The sequence below is a fragment of the Spermophilus citellus genome (assembly GCF_964194105.1).
Source record: "Spermophilus citellus genome assembly, chromosome: 17".
NCBI lineage: Eukaryota > Metazoa > Chordata > Mammalia > Rodentia > Sciuridae > Spermophilus > Spermophilus citellus.
The window spans coordinates 66,030,530-66,048,663 of record NC_138199.1 but is presented as its reverse complement, the minus strand read 5'-3'; the positions used below and the strand labels follow the sequence as shown (position 1 = coordinate 66,048,663).

The 18,134-nt window shown below is 34.6% G+C and overlaps 1 protein-coding gene across 9 annotated transcripts in view; it reads right to left on the bottom strand.

The window, feature by feature from the left end:
• CEP112 (centrosomal protein 112) overlaps window positions 1-18,134 on the bottom strand; it is a gene marked incomplete at both ends in the record, with an annotated part of 491,423 nt that overhangs the window by 220,499 nt on the left and 252,790 nt on the right. For all 9 annotated transcript variants that reach the window (XM_081273022.1, XM_081273019.1, XM_081273024.1 and 6 more), the window contains one exon: window positions 12,247-12,429. In XM_081273022.1, coding sequence (XP_081129148.1) covers window positions 12,247-12,429 — 183 coding nt within the window. The remainder of the gene's footprint in view (window positions 1-12,246; window positions 12,430-18,134) is intronic.

Sequence of the window (18,134 nt, the reverse complement as noted above, 5' to 3'; positions counted from 1 at the left end):
ACCCTTGGAGGCAGGTTAGCAGATGGAGTATCAGGGTTGGAACTGTGCAGGCCTGCAACCTGACCCTGAAGAAGCTGACCAGCCATCTTCTCACCTGCCCCCAGGCATTCTATGAGGATAGGAGTATCTGGGTTTGTTTCCCTAAAGCAGGGCCTGTCTCCTTGAGGTCTTTAGTTGATTACAGTTTGGGTCTTACAAACTCTAGGCATAACTGCAAAGCAAATAAAGCTTCCTTTGAACATCTTTCTACCTTCTTGTTTGCACTCTCCAAACCCCTCCCTTTTTTTATTGCCACTCACCTCCACATGTCCAAATTTTTTCACTCAAACTCCCACAGAAAGACATCTTTCTACAACATTCCTCTTCCTTCTCCTTTTATTTTCTTTCCATCCATCAAAATTCCCACTTCTCTAGAGTAATGGATTTCAACTTGATGGGCACAGTATAATCATAAACAATTTCATAAAATAGTATCTAGATTTTTTTTCTTCCTCAGCTCAATGTTGCTCATTGCTCATGTTGCTCATAAAATCATTCCTTTTATGAAGATTTCCCTAGTTCCCTCAGACACACACAGTGTTCTAAGCCTGGGGGTATGGGACAGATGAGCAGTTAACAGCAACCATTTCTTGTGTAATGTTCTTTTCCACTTGCTAAATTGCCTGGAAAGACCCTTCTGGGGAGGGCTTCCACAAGCTTGTCGCCTCCTCTTCACCTGTCAGCTGATACTAGATATATTCTCCCTCCAAACTTAAAGGATCCTCATATTCTTGGCTCATACGCTCAGAAAAAGCCATGTTTCCTTTTCCTCCCAGAACTGAGTTTGTACCTTACTGGGTGATCCTGACAGTCAATCCTACTTTTTTAGGTAAGATGTAAAACCCCTCTCAGTACCCAAGTTTGGCAGAACTCTCCAGATCTGAAACCTTACTGTTTTCTGGAGCAACAGTAAGACTGGAGATGCTAAGCATTACTAACATGCCCACCTGTAAATCATGCCTGACTTGGCCACTAATGGCCCCGTTTGCTTCATTCATCTGAGTCTCATTTTGAACCTCTTTCATGGACTCCCTGAACTCAAAGTTCATGTCCACATGCAGGATTCTATGAGAAAGGGTCAGTTTTCATAGATTATTCACCCAGTGCAGTGGTCTGCTTCTGTTTAAAGAAACAATAAACTAACATTGATAGGGATATTTTTAAAATTTGCCCAGATCAAATTCTCAGACCAATGTAGAAGTTTGGAACTATTGTTTTGAATTTTTCTCCTGCCTCCTGAAATACCACTTCCTCTTGGTTCTGTTCATCTCTCTCTTGACCCCTTTTCTCAGTGTTCATGTCCACCTTCCCTTTAAGCAGTGAGTGTCTCCTATTCTCATTTTTTCCCCTTCCATGTGAGAGAGACCTTGCCTTCACATAGGTATACAGTATATTCCATGCTTGTGATTCTATGTCTTGATTTCCAATGGGGATGGAGAAGATTCGTTTGAATCCTAGCGCCATAGTCCCACTTATTTAAATAGATTCAACACCTAAATGTCTTGGGGCATGTCAAACCATAGCTCTGGGTCTCTTCTCTTCCTCACTGCCACTTCAATTTCCTCCACTGCTTCTGTCTTAGCTAAGCCCTCATTACCTCTTACTAAGACCACTCCAACTGGTTACCCAGCCTACGATTGCACTGCCATAGTGAGGCCAGGGCCTGGCACAGAGTAGGCACTCAAGACATCTTAATGGCATAAATTAATCAAGTTGAAAGTTGAAGTCAAGAAAATTCCACATACATAATTCTTCCCAACGTTCAGATAGGAAAACTTAAATGGAGATAAATTTGATTCTATAAATCTGATTTATATATCATCTGAAGAGTCATAACTATAAATTTTTAAGCCACAGAGTTCCATTTTTCAATATCATTATGGAATAGTGAGATTTCAGAGCAATCAGGTTAATGATAATCTTCACGAGAAGATCCATTCTACTACTTTTACTTCTGAGTTGAATGCTGTTGTTTTAAGAAGCACCAACATTCTGGCGATAGCAATTTTTTATTGCATATCACTAGAAGTAGTTGCAGAGATGAAAGTCCAAAAGTATATTTCCATGTTTTCTCCAAAGCCTGAAACACTATTTGCATAGTCCAGTTGCTTTAATAGGAGAGCTAACAACACACTGTGTCTCTAGAATTCATGGCTTTTGCATGGTAACTGCTCTAACAGTAATTTTGGAATAACTGAGAGACAAAAAGATTTCAACCCTCACATTTCACTTCTTATGCTATACATGGTAATATCATTCTTTCTGGGGCTATCATATAACTTGTCCACAAGTGAAGATAACATTTACACTTCAAACATTTGGATTTTCAAGAAATATTTGTGACATATGCATTTTGCACATTGAATAACATCTTTGCAAAAACAAAATAAATCAGATCATTAAAAGTATTGTTTAAAGGAATAAACAAACTAATCATCAATCTCATTTTAACCTTAGAAAAAACATGCAACTTCCAAGTCTTTCTACTGGAAAAGTACCTTGTCTTTAGACACTGAGCCTGCCAGAGTATTGGTTCCCTGTTCACTAAAAGCTCCTCTGCATCACAGAGTCACTGTATCAGTGGGAGGGACACACACACCCTTAGAGACTGAAGCTATAGTGTAACTGTCCCCTCAAACAAGAAAAGAGACTCTGGTTCAGGCCACATAGTGCAGTCAACCTAATTCTCTAAGGGCACCATCAACTCATTTAGATATCACTAATATAGGCCTTGATTGCATGCTTAATCAAGAACAAATCCAAATGGATTGGGCAAATAATATATTTTCAAACTCCAGAAATCTAACTTTATATTGTTTGCTTGTGATTTCTTGTGATCTTTCACAACCTTTTAGGACACAAATATCCAGAAGTACTGGAGGAGTCAGGAGATAATTTAAAATTATTATTATTAAAACAAGTGAAATAATTTTTTGATTAAATTTTAATATTGGTTTCAACTCAAAAACTTATCTCAAGTTTCACATTAACCCACCAATTTTGATACTTTGGGTCTCAATTAGGCCAATTATCATTATCTGAAAGTTTCCACTTAAGGACAATATTTTTCAAATATTTTCTGCATACAAATATTAAAGGCCATTATTTTTGTGTAATGCCTTGCACCCCTCTTCAAATAGGAGTTTAAGGTCTCCCTAACATCAATTTCTGTCATTTTTGTCATGAAAAATGCTCAGGTATTAAATATCATTTAAATCATGCAACTAGGCATGATTCCAATTAGTCCTGAATGGAAGACAAAATGACAGCTTAATAAGCTTCAAATTGCTCGCTCTTTGAACATTCAATGATATCATCATTTTGCCAATCATTTCTTGCACTCTGGCTTCAACCTTTCTGTCACAAAAAAAATTACCTCAAATATGTAAATGAAGGCATCATCGATGTCTCCTACAGAACATATTGGGTTGGAAATCCAAAAATGGATTTTCCAAGACATCTAGGGAGAAGAGTTATTCATCCAGTATCTCCTCAGTGGTAGTTTCTGCCCACTGGGGCAGCAGGGTGAAAAGGACAAGAAGGAAGGACAATATGCAAGAAATTACTAATGGCATTTTTCCCTATTATTATTTTTACTATTATTATATTTCCCTATTATCCAACATGTTGTATGTCATGTCCACTGACATAATTGTACTGGACACGGTATGCAGCATGTAGAATAATGATTTATGCTGGAGCATATATTTTTTAAAAAATCATCTTAGATTTTTAATTTTGACCAAAATGCCTCTAGAATTAAGTCAAAATTACATCAACATAAGTTGTTTTTAAGGAGTCTAAAAGAAACACACTAATTATTCCTTGTATTTTTCATGGAAAAAAGTGTCTAGATAATTTATTAAACCACCTTGACCATATTTCTAATAGTCATATTTCTATTGACTAGCTTTTGTCACATATAAAATTCTAACTTAGATTTCTTTAAGAAAAAAATATGAACACAGAACTCTTTGAGATTTAAAAATTCATTCCATAAAATAAATGGGATATGTAATATTCCAAATTGACATATGGATTTAACATACATCTACCTATAGTAAACCATTTATAACAAACCATACATCACCAGTTTTCAAATGCAAATTCTTATATAGTTTTTATAAAGATTAGTATATCACATTGACCTAAATCTTATTGAGTCTTACTGTGGACATTCCTTTTTATTTCAGTAAAATATGAAAACCAGAAATTAAGCTACTTTAAAAATACATTTATTTTTCCATTCTATAAATTCTAAAAGTTAGGAAAATATATATTCCAAAGAAAATATTAAGAAATGCACATCTCTTCATACTTAAATTTATCTCAAAATAGGGAAATGAGATGGGCCTGATGGCACATTCCTGTAGATGGATATGATACCTTTATTTTACTTATTTATCTTTATATGGTGCTAAGGATCAAACACAGTGCTACACGCATATGAAGGAAGTGCTCTACCACTGAGCTATAACCCCAGCCAGGATCTCAAATTTGAAGACAGCCTTAGCAATTAGTAAGATTCTGCCTCAAATAAAGGGGGAGGGGGATGGGAATGTAGCTAAGTGGTAAAGCACCCCTGAATTTGATAGCACCCTTGATTTTGATCCCCAGTAGAGAGAAAGGGGCGGGGAACACACACAAACACATACACAGATGGTCACAGACTGTGGTTTTAGAGAAAGATTAAAACTACTGGCTAAAACTTGACTTGGATTTACATAGTCTACTTCTTTCAATCTAATACTACATGGACAATCCAAAATTGGAAATATAATGGACTTATGCGGATACATAAAATTCAATGACAACATGTTCCATGAGTAAGAGGCATATGGCGCAGGAGACTTTGCCAAGAGTCCCAGATGCACTAACTACTAGTTATATAACTTTAAAAAGTTTATTTCTGCTTTGAGTTTTCTCTTATCAATAAAATGGGTCATCCTCTGGCCCAGGTAGCAAGGTCAAAACAGTTTATAGGAAGGAAATTTCATTTTCATAAAGAGTTGAATGAGATAATGCAATAAAAGGACCTAGCAGAGAGCTCAGTACACAAAAGGCACACAATAACTATTAGTTGTTACTGTTGCCGCTGCTACTGTTAAACATACACAAACATAAAAATTCAGTGTTGTTTATGAGGTGCTAGTTACTAAGTGGAAATAAAACAACATTATTGCTGGGCACAGTGGTGCATGCCTGTAATCCCAGTGGCTCAGGAGGCTGAGACAGGAAAATCTCAGATCAAAGCCAGCCTTAGCAATGGTGAGGCGCTAAGCAATTCAGTGAGACCTTGTCTCTAAATAAAATACAAAATAGGGCTGAGGATATGGCTTAGTGGTCAAGTGCCCTTGATTTCAATCCCCAGTGCCAAAAAAAAACCCCCAGCATTATTGAATTATGACTTTGGAGCAACATCAAATATGGCAAATCACAGAAAGAAATGTAACAGCTATTGCTCAATATGGTGAACAAGGAGGAAGGAGTATCAGTGTCTCTCCTGTGCTAGGCAAAGATTCATACGTAACCCTCTTCCCTTTTTTTGGCCTGTTTAAGTCTTCCCCAAAACCTAAAACCTTTCTTGGAGGAGGCTGTGATATCAAGAAAGAGCACTGCTTTAAGATAAAGAAGTCCTGATTTGCTAGTTGTATGATCTGGAACAAGATAATATCCTTGAATTATAGGTTCTTTATCTATAAATTGAAAACGATTGGATGTAGTCCTCTCTTTAGATTCCTTAATCTGACCATATTATTTCAAGATACTTTGATAATTGATATGACTAAAACCTTCACATCTAGCAGAACAACTTTTATGCAATGATTCCTGGCTTCTTGCAATCATCCTCATTTTTACCACTGCAGACTGATCACATTATACTCTGTATCTAAAGTATCTCCAGCATTTAATTACCTCTTTCACAAGAACAATTTTAGTATTTCTAAAGAAATCCATTAAGTATAATGAGAACAAAAGACAGATTTTTTAAAAAGAAATCACTGTTAGTTGATATAAAATTGCTAATTCAAAAGGAATACTTTACATGCTATTATTTGGGAGGTTTGCCTTTAAAGGAATATTCTTTAGCTAAAAGTGGACCACATACCATAGAATGTGGTTTCCATGGTAACTACCACATTTAAAAACTGTGCACAGGGCTACAGATACACTGTATAATACTTCTACAAATGGTTCCTTCTTAGAGGAATAAATTTTCTTTTCCAGCCTATATTTTTGTTTTAAACTTAATTTTCTCCATGATGAGGACCAAGGTGACTTATTTGTAATACTTTAATTATAGGCATATTTGCTACTTTTGTGTTTGTAAAATGAAAGTACTTACAGAATTTTTAGAATTATAATAGAAAAAGAAGCTGGTGACCTACAAAGAACATAAGCTTTACTTGAAATGGCACTTTCTTATATTTTCTTCTGATTAAGCACATAAGAAACAACATTTGTATAAATATTAACTTATATGACAATTCATAAGTAAAATAAGCATATTATAAAATCCATATGTAATACTATGAAATGCACCACTCCTGGATACAAATAAATTAAATCTTCCCTTCAGTGTATCTATGCCAAAATATGAGAAGAATTTTTGTCCTTCTCTATTTGATAAATTCTATCTGACCTATGATTTGGTGTCAGAAAAAACAGTATTTCCCCCATAGGCTTTTTAAAATGGTCTCATTAGGAGAATCTCTATTTGTATTTTAAAAGTATATAGAAAGTTCTTGGGCTGCCTTAAATACAGCAGTTAAATAATAATATACAAACGTCACCTAGGGGCTGGGGTTGTGGCTCAGTGGTAGACTGCTAGCCTAGCATGTGTGAGGCACTGGGTACAATCCTCAGCACCACATATAGATAAATGAATAAAATAAAGGTCCATCAATATCTAAAAAAATATTCTTAAAAAACTTCACCTAAAGAAAATACATAGAAAATTGTAATGTGTGGTTTTATCAGGAATCTGTTCCCAAAGTCTTTTCTTTCAGCAAAATAAATGTAAAGAATTAAAAAGTTTTTCCTACCAACTTTCTAATGACTGAAAATTAAATGTGGTCCACTGCAGTAAACCCCCTTAATACTTAAAATACACTCACTTCCACTCCACTTTCTCTCTAATACAAATAACTGGGTAAGTCAGGGATAAGTATCAAAGTTTGGTGTGTACACAGCTGGAGCACCAGGCAACCACCCTGATGAAACTGTGCGTCAACAGGGAGAAAAGGGAAACAAAAAGCAGGGTTGCCAGGGTTAGCAGTGAGAGCCCCACAGGTTGGGGGAAAATATAGCTCCCATAGTTGGGCTTTTCCCAGCAATCACATCAGTTTGACCCTAAGAAAGAAAAAATCATTACTACCTCAGAACAAAAGAAATTACAGTAATAAATAAATATTGATGATGAAATAGTATTTTGATTAGGCAGGTAAGGTTTGTGAGCCATTTTAAGGTATAAAAATATTTTATTTCTGGAATGAATTATCATTTTATTTTTAAAATTTCCTATTATAGTTTTTCATAACATAAATTCAGAGGACAAGAGAATCTGATATAAGAGAGTAACACACTTGAAAATTAATTTAGGGCATTAGCTTCTAAACTATTTCTAATCTCAGCCATGTTTCTAATTTTTAAAGATAATGTGTAAGGTTTCAAGAATGGTTATAAAATGATCATACTAGAATTTGGTAAGCCTGTGACTTAAAATGTACTTTCTTAGGATTTATAATATCTAAAAAATTATCTCTCTCAAAGCAGCTTTGTTTTTTGAGAATAATTGTAGTCTCAATAAATTGAGTGAAAGTCTGGCCCATTAATAGAAAATTTGTTTATTATATTTTATAAAATTAAAGAATTTAAAGTTTTCCAAACAGAGTTATTTGTGAATGTTTTAATATGCAAAGAATATCATCATTTATTGGTCAATGTCATTCATATTTAGTCCCGTTCCATAAATTTCTCTCAGAGCTGAGAGCTAGGGGCAAAGTTAAGATATCTTTCATTGCATAAACAGAATCACAAAATTCATCATGTTTCCTTCTTTGCTGTGGCTTCCAGGCAAGTTCCAAGGTAAAAATGACATTTAACTATAGTATTTTGTAAAGTATAAATTTTATAATGACATTTAACTGTAGTATTTTTAAAGTATAAATTTTATAATGTGGCTATATATTATATACTACTTAATTATTAGTTTCTATTATATTTAAGTATATGTTTATTATAAAATACTGCATTAAATCCCTTTTAAAAGAAGTAGGCATCTAAAGAAATTAAAATCAAATACTCTCAAGAGAAAAATACTATTGAGCTCAAAGACCATGTACATAGGAAGATATACCATTGATGTTCAGACCATACAAACTTTAAATTTGTCCTTTTAGTAACCTTGGAAGAATGACAGCTGTGTTTAATCACCTCAATAAATATACACACAACAGGTTTATAAATGGAGACTTATGCCTCATGCCCATATTTTCAAATTCATGGAAAGTATGGTAATATCATTAAAACCTAATTTTAAAAATCTTCAGAAAAACTCTTTAAGTAGAGGAGACTACAAATTCCACATTTTAGAGTCAGTGATAAATTCAGCCTCTCAATACAAAATCAATATAGTAAAATCAAGATGATTTGTCCACTTACTATGCAAAAATTACTGAATCATAATTAGAATCACGATTTTCAGCTTAAGAAATCAAAGGCATTTAGATACCAATGTTATACAAGAAACCTAGAACAAGTGCTATATTCAATGTACTTTTAGATATGGCTGATAACCTTCTCCAAGAATGCCATATTCAATTTAAGAGATACCAAGGGTTGTTCACAACAGCTGTTGGTTACCCTGACTTCTTGATCTTTCTGTACTACAACAGGTCACATAGCCATCCTAGAAGTGACATCACTTCTGGGGCGGATCACAAAGGTTCTATGTAACAGTCATACAGTATTCATACATACCACTCACATGGGTAACAGACATAAAAGAGCAAGCAATCTCTAAATGGTTCAGGGTCTGAAAAAGACAACTAAGGGATGAAGGAACCTATGTTGTATTTTTCTTCAAATTCAACAAGATAAAATGTAGACATTCTATCATTATAGCACAGCACAAAGGCAAAACAAGAATTACATATAGAATTGACACATCAAAAGAAGCTGATATTTACAAATTTTCTTCATATTAAAACTGAAATCATTCTCCAAAATAATTTCAATAAGAGGGTCCTAGTAAATGAGAAATATTTAACAATGAGGTTTAAATTTTTATGTCTTCATTTCTATTGATCTGGTGTATTTTCTTAAATAATCATGAACATCTATATGAGGGTAATAACATTTAATGTACATTTTAGCAAATGGGATTATCATGACATAATATATCCTGCCATTGAAAATCAAAGTAGTGTGATGAAAATATAATATACAGAATAATCAGTTAACTATACCAAATGAAATGAGGAAAATGTTTAACTGACCTGAGATGCATTACTGTATCTTATCATTATTCTATAAAATAGCAATTATTAGAATAAATAACCTAATAATTGTAAAACATATTCACCAAAAGGGAATTCCCAGTTGGTATGATTTACCTTAATGCAGGTTAATATATAATAATGACTTTCATATTGGCATCTAATTATATCACATATTTGGAAGAAGCCAAAAATAAATTTTTAGGGTATCACCCTTGCTTAAGAATCTGATGGAAGAGAAGCTCCAAACAAAGCCATAGTATCCAAACAGATGTTGTACTGGTCCTCTTGTGGTTAAGTATTTCAAATAACCCTTTTTACAAAATGGCCTCCATTACTAAACTGGAACAGTCAAAGATTAACTGAAAATCAAATCTCTCTGGAACTAAAATAAAAAAAATCACGCAATCTAATATTTATGTTGTGTGTGTTTATTCTGCATAAAATAACACAGTGAATTTAAAAATATCTTCTGATTTTTTAAAAAAAGTCCATTTTGGTTTTTTTTTTTTTTTTGCAATCTGTGAATGGAATTAGATTCCTAAATTACACAATAAACTATTTAGACCACAATAATGAAGAGCTATAGTTTGAAAATTCAGGGCTTACCTGAAAAAAAACTTTGAATTAATGACCTCAATGAATAACGAAAGATATACAGAAATTATTGGCATTTTGGTATACATGCTAAAATTTATAAAATATAACATTGATGAAAGTTATAAAAACTATTTTCTAAAAACAACTAAGTACAAAACACACAAAATTATTTTCATTTTGGCCAAGAATGCATTTATCCTAAGTTTCCATTTCTTACTAGAATTCCCATGACAGCAATTCTAATTAGTAAAACGTTCCAAGAAAAACACAAAATATGAGAAATATTCTAAACTACAACATTTGAAGAGGTCATATAGCCCTCATACTTAATATTTCTGTGTGAAGAAATTCAATTAATAACCAAATTATACAATCCCTGTGGCTTAATTATACATAGTAATTCTAAAATTTCCCTTTTATTATGATTGGATGAACCGCACCCTACATGGCAGATCGGGCATATACAAAATCACAAAGATTCCCTCTAAATTCGGCCTCCACTTGTGTCGGCTTTCCACCAAGCACCAAAATGGTAGGAAGTTATGTAAATTAATGTATTTTATTGTATCCATTATTGGATTTTAGTATGCAAACAGATCCTTTACTGATTCAGACCCCATATTCCTTCGTTATAATGGCAAGACAATGGTAGGGTTTAACATCATGTCTGAAGGAGAATACGAGTTTGAAAATATTCTAAATAAATTGTATGGCTGAAAATCAAAAGTCCAGAATATATTTTTTAAAAGGCTCTAATGAGGTTGATGGCAAAAGTATAATGTGTGTTGATTTAATAGGAACCATATGACTATCCTAGTACCATAGCTACTACAATAACTACCTTTAGATTAGCATGCCACCATAAAACAAACTAAAAATAATTTTTCTACAAATGTATATTATCAGCCAAAAACCTATGCTGAGCATATTTATATTGCACCAGTAATTCTCTGAAAGTAAAAACAACCCAAGGTCAAATGAAAAATAACCAATAACTCCCATTCTTTGACTTACTGCCTCCCGCTCTCCACTCAAAAAATTAGCATCTTATTTAATTAGCAGTATTTTTATGCTTAGATAATTACAGACTTGTTAAAACATATACCATAACAGAAGAGTCATTTTTTTTGTTTGAAAATTATATTATTTTGGGAGGAAGGACAAATAGGGGGAAAAGCTTATCTGTGGTGTGGTTAGTATGATTAGATTTCAATGGGACAAGAGGTATTTAGACCTAGTTAATGATATGGTCTTATTAGAAAAGAAAATTATCTTTTTATTGTTGTCAATTGCTCTTGAATTTTCCTTTAATAAAATTTCACAGCAATCTCCTCAAGAGGATACATTAAAGGCCCTTGATTATATATACCCTAAAGAATGTATTGTACCACAAAGATACATACCCAATAAGATTTTTTTTCATCTGAAATTTATAAAGATAATTTTCCATGCTGACAGTGCACATTTCATCCATAAGTTTGAAGAGTCAAATGCTACCACAGCTGGGGGTTATTCTGCCAAATGGCTTCCAACAGGGACTACAGAGATGGAGGCTAGAAGGCATGTGTATGTGCATGCAGGAAAAAGCAACAGACCTGATGGGAAATAGCCCTTTTCTGGAGTCATTTTATCAATTACCATCTGAGTGATCTAATCAAATAGGCTCATGAAAAAAAAAAAACAATACTAGGGAGGAAAAGCAAATATGAAAACAGCTGCTTTGATTACCTACAGAGATTAAAACAAAAAGCAAGGAGTGAGGCTGATATATTTCTTAGGGATTTTCTAAGGCTGAGGGGAGGGGTAAGGGGTAGATACCTTTAAAAAAACCCATCATGAAAGGAGCTGAGACAAGATTATAAGAAAGGGGCCAAGTTATAGCGCGCCATGGGATTTTTAATCTGGCTACCTGTGGTTTCTGTAGTTAAAGCCTTATTCATCCCCCAAACGGGGAGGTGGGGAAGAGAAAACAAAAAAAAAAATCACATTTATATGTCAGTTTTGCAAATGATCAAACAGCGTGCATCAACAAGAATAAGAAGAAAACATTAAACGCTGATGACTTTTTAAAAAGATACCCGTTTTATCAAATATTATTGGTAATTACCTGCGCATCTCGTTTCTTGAACTCTTGAATTTGATTTTCGTGCTCCATGTTGGCAGCGCGAAGCTGTTTCTCCAGGTTTTCAATTTCCCGTTCATGGTCTCGGACTAGGCTACCCTTCTCCGCGTTATGCTGCTGTAATAGGTGCGTCTTCTCCTGTTCATGCTCCAGCTTCAGCTCTACTATCTGATTGGACAATGAGGAGGACAGTTCATCAACAGAACATCCTTGTCGTCATGACAACTCATGGACAGCTTAATTTTTCTCTAATTTGTCCAAGTTGAAAATTTTATTTTTGCGTCATTATTACCTCACCCTTGAAATACCCTCATTTGGTGTGTGTGTGGGGGATTTTATCCAAACCTCCTAATATTCAAGACTATTGGGCATATTCAAGAAATCCTTTTGCAATCTGTTGACATGAATATCTGAACATTGAAAAAAAATTATGTCGAAAGCTAGGTATTTCCTCCCCAAGATTCCAGTATTACTGATCAGCTATGGTTGTAAATGGTTAATAGTCAGTACGCTTTGCTTTTTGCTTAAATACACAGATGTAAAAAGCAGCAATTAAATCGATCAGTTTTCTTTATGATTTTCAAATAAAAGATCTGAGCTAAATATGCATCTGGATTATTGTATATACAGTTGTCTTTTTAAAAATAAAATGATAAATTTCGAAGCTCTATTATCTCGTTGTCAGCCACGGTATAGCACTATAAACATACGTTATGTCTTCCACAAGAGCACCTGCTGTGCTGCAAGCTTGCCCCATGATTTCATAAAAAGCATTCTATTCTCAAGATCCTTTCCCAGTCCACTCCACACTGGAGACTGTGACCTTGGCCAGTCTTAGCCTCTCCCTGCTAGACTGAATGGCAGCCGGAGACCAAGGGCCTGGTTGCCGCAGCTTTGATATTAATCCTCCCAGACTGTGCACAATGGCACCCTACCTGGCCTGCAAACTATAGCCAGCCAGGCTGTCTTTGAAGCAGGTGATGAATAGGGGACTGCAGGAAGCCAGCTTCCCCAGTGAACTCCAGGCCACACAGCTGCTAAGAACAGTCACTTGGATTTTTCTTCAGTTTTGGTGGATTTCAGGGGGAAAAACTGCTGTTATCTAGAATATGTTGTGTTATTTTCGGCGTGAGAATCCATCTTCAAAAAAGCTAACAGTAGGATCCTGCTCCAAATCGATCTTGTTCCCTGCAATGAATCACCAGACTACCTTATCTTAAAGCTATAGCATTCATTTCTCCAGGCATGCACATTGCACTAAATATCAGAAGTTATTTTCTTTTGAAATTTGAAATTCTCATTTCCTAATTGCAAATTAAGAATCAAAACACAAATTAAATGTGCTTTAAAACAGGTTTCTAAATGTTTTATTATTGTGACTTAGAGAGTTGGAAAATTAACAATAGATTTCTAACCATTCATAATTGTATTACACTATTTAGAAGAATGCTAACTCTTGAACATGTACACTTATCAGAACAAAATAATGTACAAATAATATGGGAAAAAAGTATTTTTCATCTGAGACCAAAGGTGTTTTATAGTGAATTTGTTTAAAATTCAGGTTTTCCTCCCATATTACTCTATTGGCAATATAAGAAAAATATTGTATAAAAATGTTCTACTAGCACATACTATGCCAAGTAGTACAGTTTTCTTTGATTATTTACAATACATGTGTATGATTTATTCTTTGAGTCATACAACTAATATTAACTATAACAATAATCCCAACAGAAGACAAATTAAAATGGTATTGTTATTACAGCACTTTTTCAGGCAGCCGAGGCTATAAATTATTGAGTTGAAGAATTTTTAGTTCTTGGACACATATTTCCACTCAGTGTTATACTATCAAGTGTCATTATAATAAAATCACAAACTTTAGTCAAAATCACTTGCATATGTAACACTGAAAGAAAGTAGGAGGGGGAAGTTATACTGAAATCTTCAGAAGTCTCAAAAAATGGGAGAATGACTATGACTCAAAATTGAAAAAAGCAAAATATTTTACAAGTATCCAAATGACATGTAATTAGAGCAAAAAAATTTCAGAATTCCCCCAAAGACACATGATCAGAACTAGATGTATAATCATTTTAATGATGCTGTATCATTTTTGGATCTAGTAATAATATACTTTCACAGTACCATTTTAATTTGAGTAACCTGATTGTTCTTATTGATTGACCAATGATCCTGCCCATGTTCAAACATGTTTATTCATTTTATTAAAAAAACTAGAAAAAATGAAATTGGTATAACAAAATTTAAACTCTAAAGATAAATGTTCCTAAGTTATTACTGGTTTGTTACTTTGCCAGGGCCTGTTGCCCAGTGATTCTTCTTAATGAATAAATCTCAAGGTTGTTGAGCCTTTTAAGTGAAATAGTTGAGGTTTATCTGCTTAGTCCAACACTGCTTAGCTAACTCCTAGATCTTATGAGCCCTTTCTGGTCTCAGCCTAGGTTTCCTTGTTGTCATCTTCTCTTAGAGGTGTGTTTTCTAGATAACTGGTAGGGTCAAGGGAAAACCCCTAATATTCTGGGGCTATATTGATGATGGTATTCATAACCACTAAGACAATCACTGAAGTGGATCTGTGCTAAAAATCTAAGTTTTACTGGTCCCTGTCTTCTTCCAAGTAAGCAAATGTTAAAAGAGTCCTTCAGACCTTCCAGCTTGGTCCCTTACTTGAAGGTACATTTTGGAAGTAAAAAGAAGTAGTGTATCTTCTTTACCTTGAACTATTACATACTTTGGGTGAACCAAGAGTAACGTCTAATAGAATTAATGGCAACTCCAATACATTCTGAATCTGAAATTCAAGAATGAAGGTTTGAAGTTCTGAGTCCTTGAGAGCACAGTCTTCCACCACAGACTAGAGTCATTTTACAGCTGTTGATGTCCTCATTCCAACAGATGTTTCATGTAAGTGCCCAAGAACAGGACCACATTCCAGGTGCTCAGGAAGACAAAGATGCAGCTAAGAGATTACCAAGTCTCTGGGAGTCTTGGAATCTACATTTTAAGACCTGCTAACAGTTTTATAGTGAATATACTCCCAGCAAATATGGCTAGAATATTTTTAAATAATTTCTTGACCATAAATTTCAATTCAAAATGCGATAGATAAGGAAATAAAAAGAAGATTCTTACATCACTTGGTAAGACAACTTATTTTATCCCCATGCTCCAGAAATAGAACTGATGACTTGAGATAATTCTGAGAAATATTTTTGGATACCCCGATTTTAGACAGAAATGGACTGAAGATGGAACACTCACGTTTCCTTCTTCTGCCTAGATGGGGGATAAGAAGGGGAACTGTACAGAGTGAAAATGGCTATAGGCCAGAGATGAATAAAACTGAGAAAGAAAAAAACTGGGGCTGATTCTGACAAAACACATGCTTTAGAGTTCCTATCAAAAAAAGAGAAACCACCCTCTAACAAACATAGCAAACTCTGGAATAGAGCATTAGTAAATTGTTAAAAGACAGAGGATATATCAGTTTCTCTAACAAAGGTTGCTTAGAACTTTCATTAATATGTCAAATAAACTCTGACTCTCCATCCCTATCTAAGTCTGAAACTACAGAAAAGTAAAAGCAACAAAATATTTATGTTCTCACACTAAAACTCAGAGAAAGACAACCAGGCTGAAAATAAAGGCAGAAAATCGGTCAAAGAGAATTCATGCATATTATACTAGAATTTAGAAAAAGCTTATAGGTTTCGACAAAGCTTGCCCACTTCATGCCCAAGTAAGATGAGGGGAAAACATGTTTGGACATCTATAAAAACACTACATTGTGTGTGTGCGTGGGGGGTGGTGAGGTGGGGGGTGGACTTAATAAGAAAGAGGAAAAAAAAGAAAGGATGAAGAAACCAAGGAAGGCCCATCACTCTGGAGGGAGAAAAAAAGTACACCTTTAAAACGAGAGCCAGTTATAGGAGAGCTCAATGAAACATGAATGTAATGAAAAGAACTCAAAGAAGATAAAACAACAGAATTAGCTAAGGATCAAGATAACTCGGTCATAAAATTAATTCTAAATTAAAACAATGAGTTAAAAATAATGGCTAAAGGGCTGGGCTGCTGCTCAGTGGTAGAGTGCTTGCCTCACAGGTGTGAGGCACTGGGTTCGATCCACACAAAAAGATATTGTGTCCATTTACAACTAAAAAGAATTAAATAAAATAATGGCTAAAGACTGAATCACTGACATAGACAAAAGGCCTGAGAAAATCATAGTAAAGGCCCAGGAAAGAAACAAAGAGAAGAAAGATAGAATGAAAATCTGCATGCATACAGATGTGCTATCAGGAAACTTTCACAAAATGAATGAAGAACAGAATATGTGTATCAAAAAGTCACACTATATACCAAGAGAAATTAATTATGATTCAGGAAAATAATGGCTCAAGAAGATTAAAACTAAGTTCAAACATGGAAAAACTCAAAAAACCCAAGACACTCTTGAAAAAAGTAATAATTGAGGATAAGATTCATTTAAACAAGAGATGACTAGAAAAGTGGAGTTGAAAACAATGCGTAGTACCAAAAGACAATGGGACAATATGTACAAAGCTTCAGGGAAACAAAGGATGAATAAGGAAGTTCATGCCCAATCAAGTTATCCTTTACAGCTACAAGAACACAAATGATTCTCCAGGAAGAAAAAAATGCAATGAATACAACTATAAGCTCTTCTCAAAAAAGTAACTCAATGATGAAATCTCAGTAGTCAGTAGATAGGTCCAAATAAAGAACTTGGATATGAGTTGTGCCAAACGTCCTGGTGGTGAGCGCATGGTAGATTAAAAAAAAAAAAAAAACTATGTCTATAGAACTGTGACAACTATAGAACAGAATACAAAGGGCACATATTTCAACAATGTACAAATAATACCATAATTTACAAAACAGAATGGTAGGGACAGGTAGGAAGTGTATGTAAGTTAATTTTAGTTTTTAGGGTAGGGGGTAAATAATTAAACCATAACATTTATTCAATATACTTTTAATAAATACTTCTTAACAATCTAAGGAATCATTTCTTTAAAAAAGAAATATTTTTCTGAACCTCTTTCAGTTTCTCTTGTTTCTTCAACTAATTTCACATAATGGTCCTATTTCTAAGCATGGTCCTGTTTCTAAGAAAATTGTTTTTGTCTCTGTATTTGAATATTTTTATACTTATCAATCTCTCATGAAATTTCTGTAATACTACTAAGAATATTATTAACAATAGTCACTTTTGGAAGCTAGGATTTGGGTAGAATGTTTGCTTTCTTCTTCTTTGTGTGCAGTTGCCATATCAGAGGGTATCACCTCCCTTTGGAGGAATACTTCCTCATGGCGGTCAGGTTTGGGTCTTTAACAAGGGATACAGCCTTTCTTCCAACAAATGGACCTGGGTTTGTGAACTGACCTAGATCTAAAAACTTATGAAAGACCATGATTTTTCCCCCGAAGTGGAATATGATGTAAAATACCCTTGCCAACTCTGGACTTGCTCTGGATGTTGTGCCAGCCAACTAGTATTCTCACTGGCTGTCTGACTACCTTCTCCCAGAATACCAAGCTCCACTCACCCACCCCAAGTCCCTACAGGACAAGACACCTTGGTAGCCAGTTAGCCTTCTTTCAGTGACAGCAATCACTCTGGCCTTCCAGAATACAGTGAGTGCGCCACATGCTGTCTGCCTTTGTGGAACCCTACCATCCTGCTGAAAGATCCAGGGCAGCATCTCTCAACGTCAGCCCTGGAATACAGAGGATGCTTCTAGAATGCAACCACTCAGTGGTATCAGTGTCCCACTACCAGAGGCCTCTCAGTACTCTACTGAAGATAGTACTCTAGACTC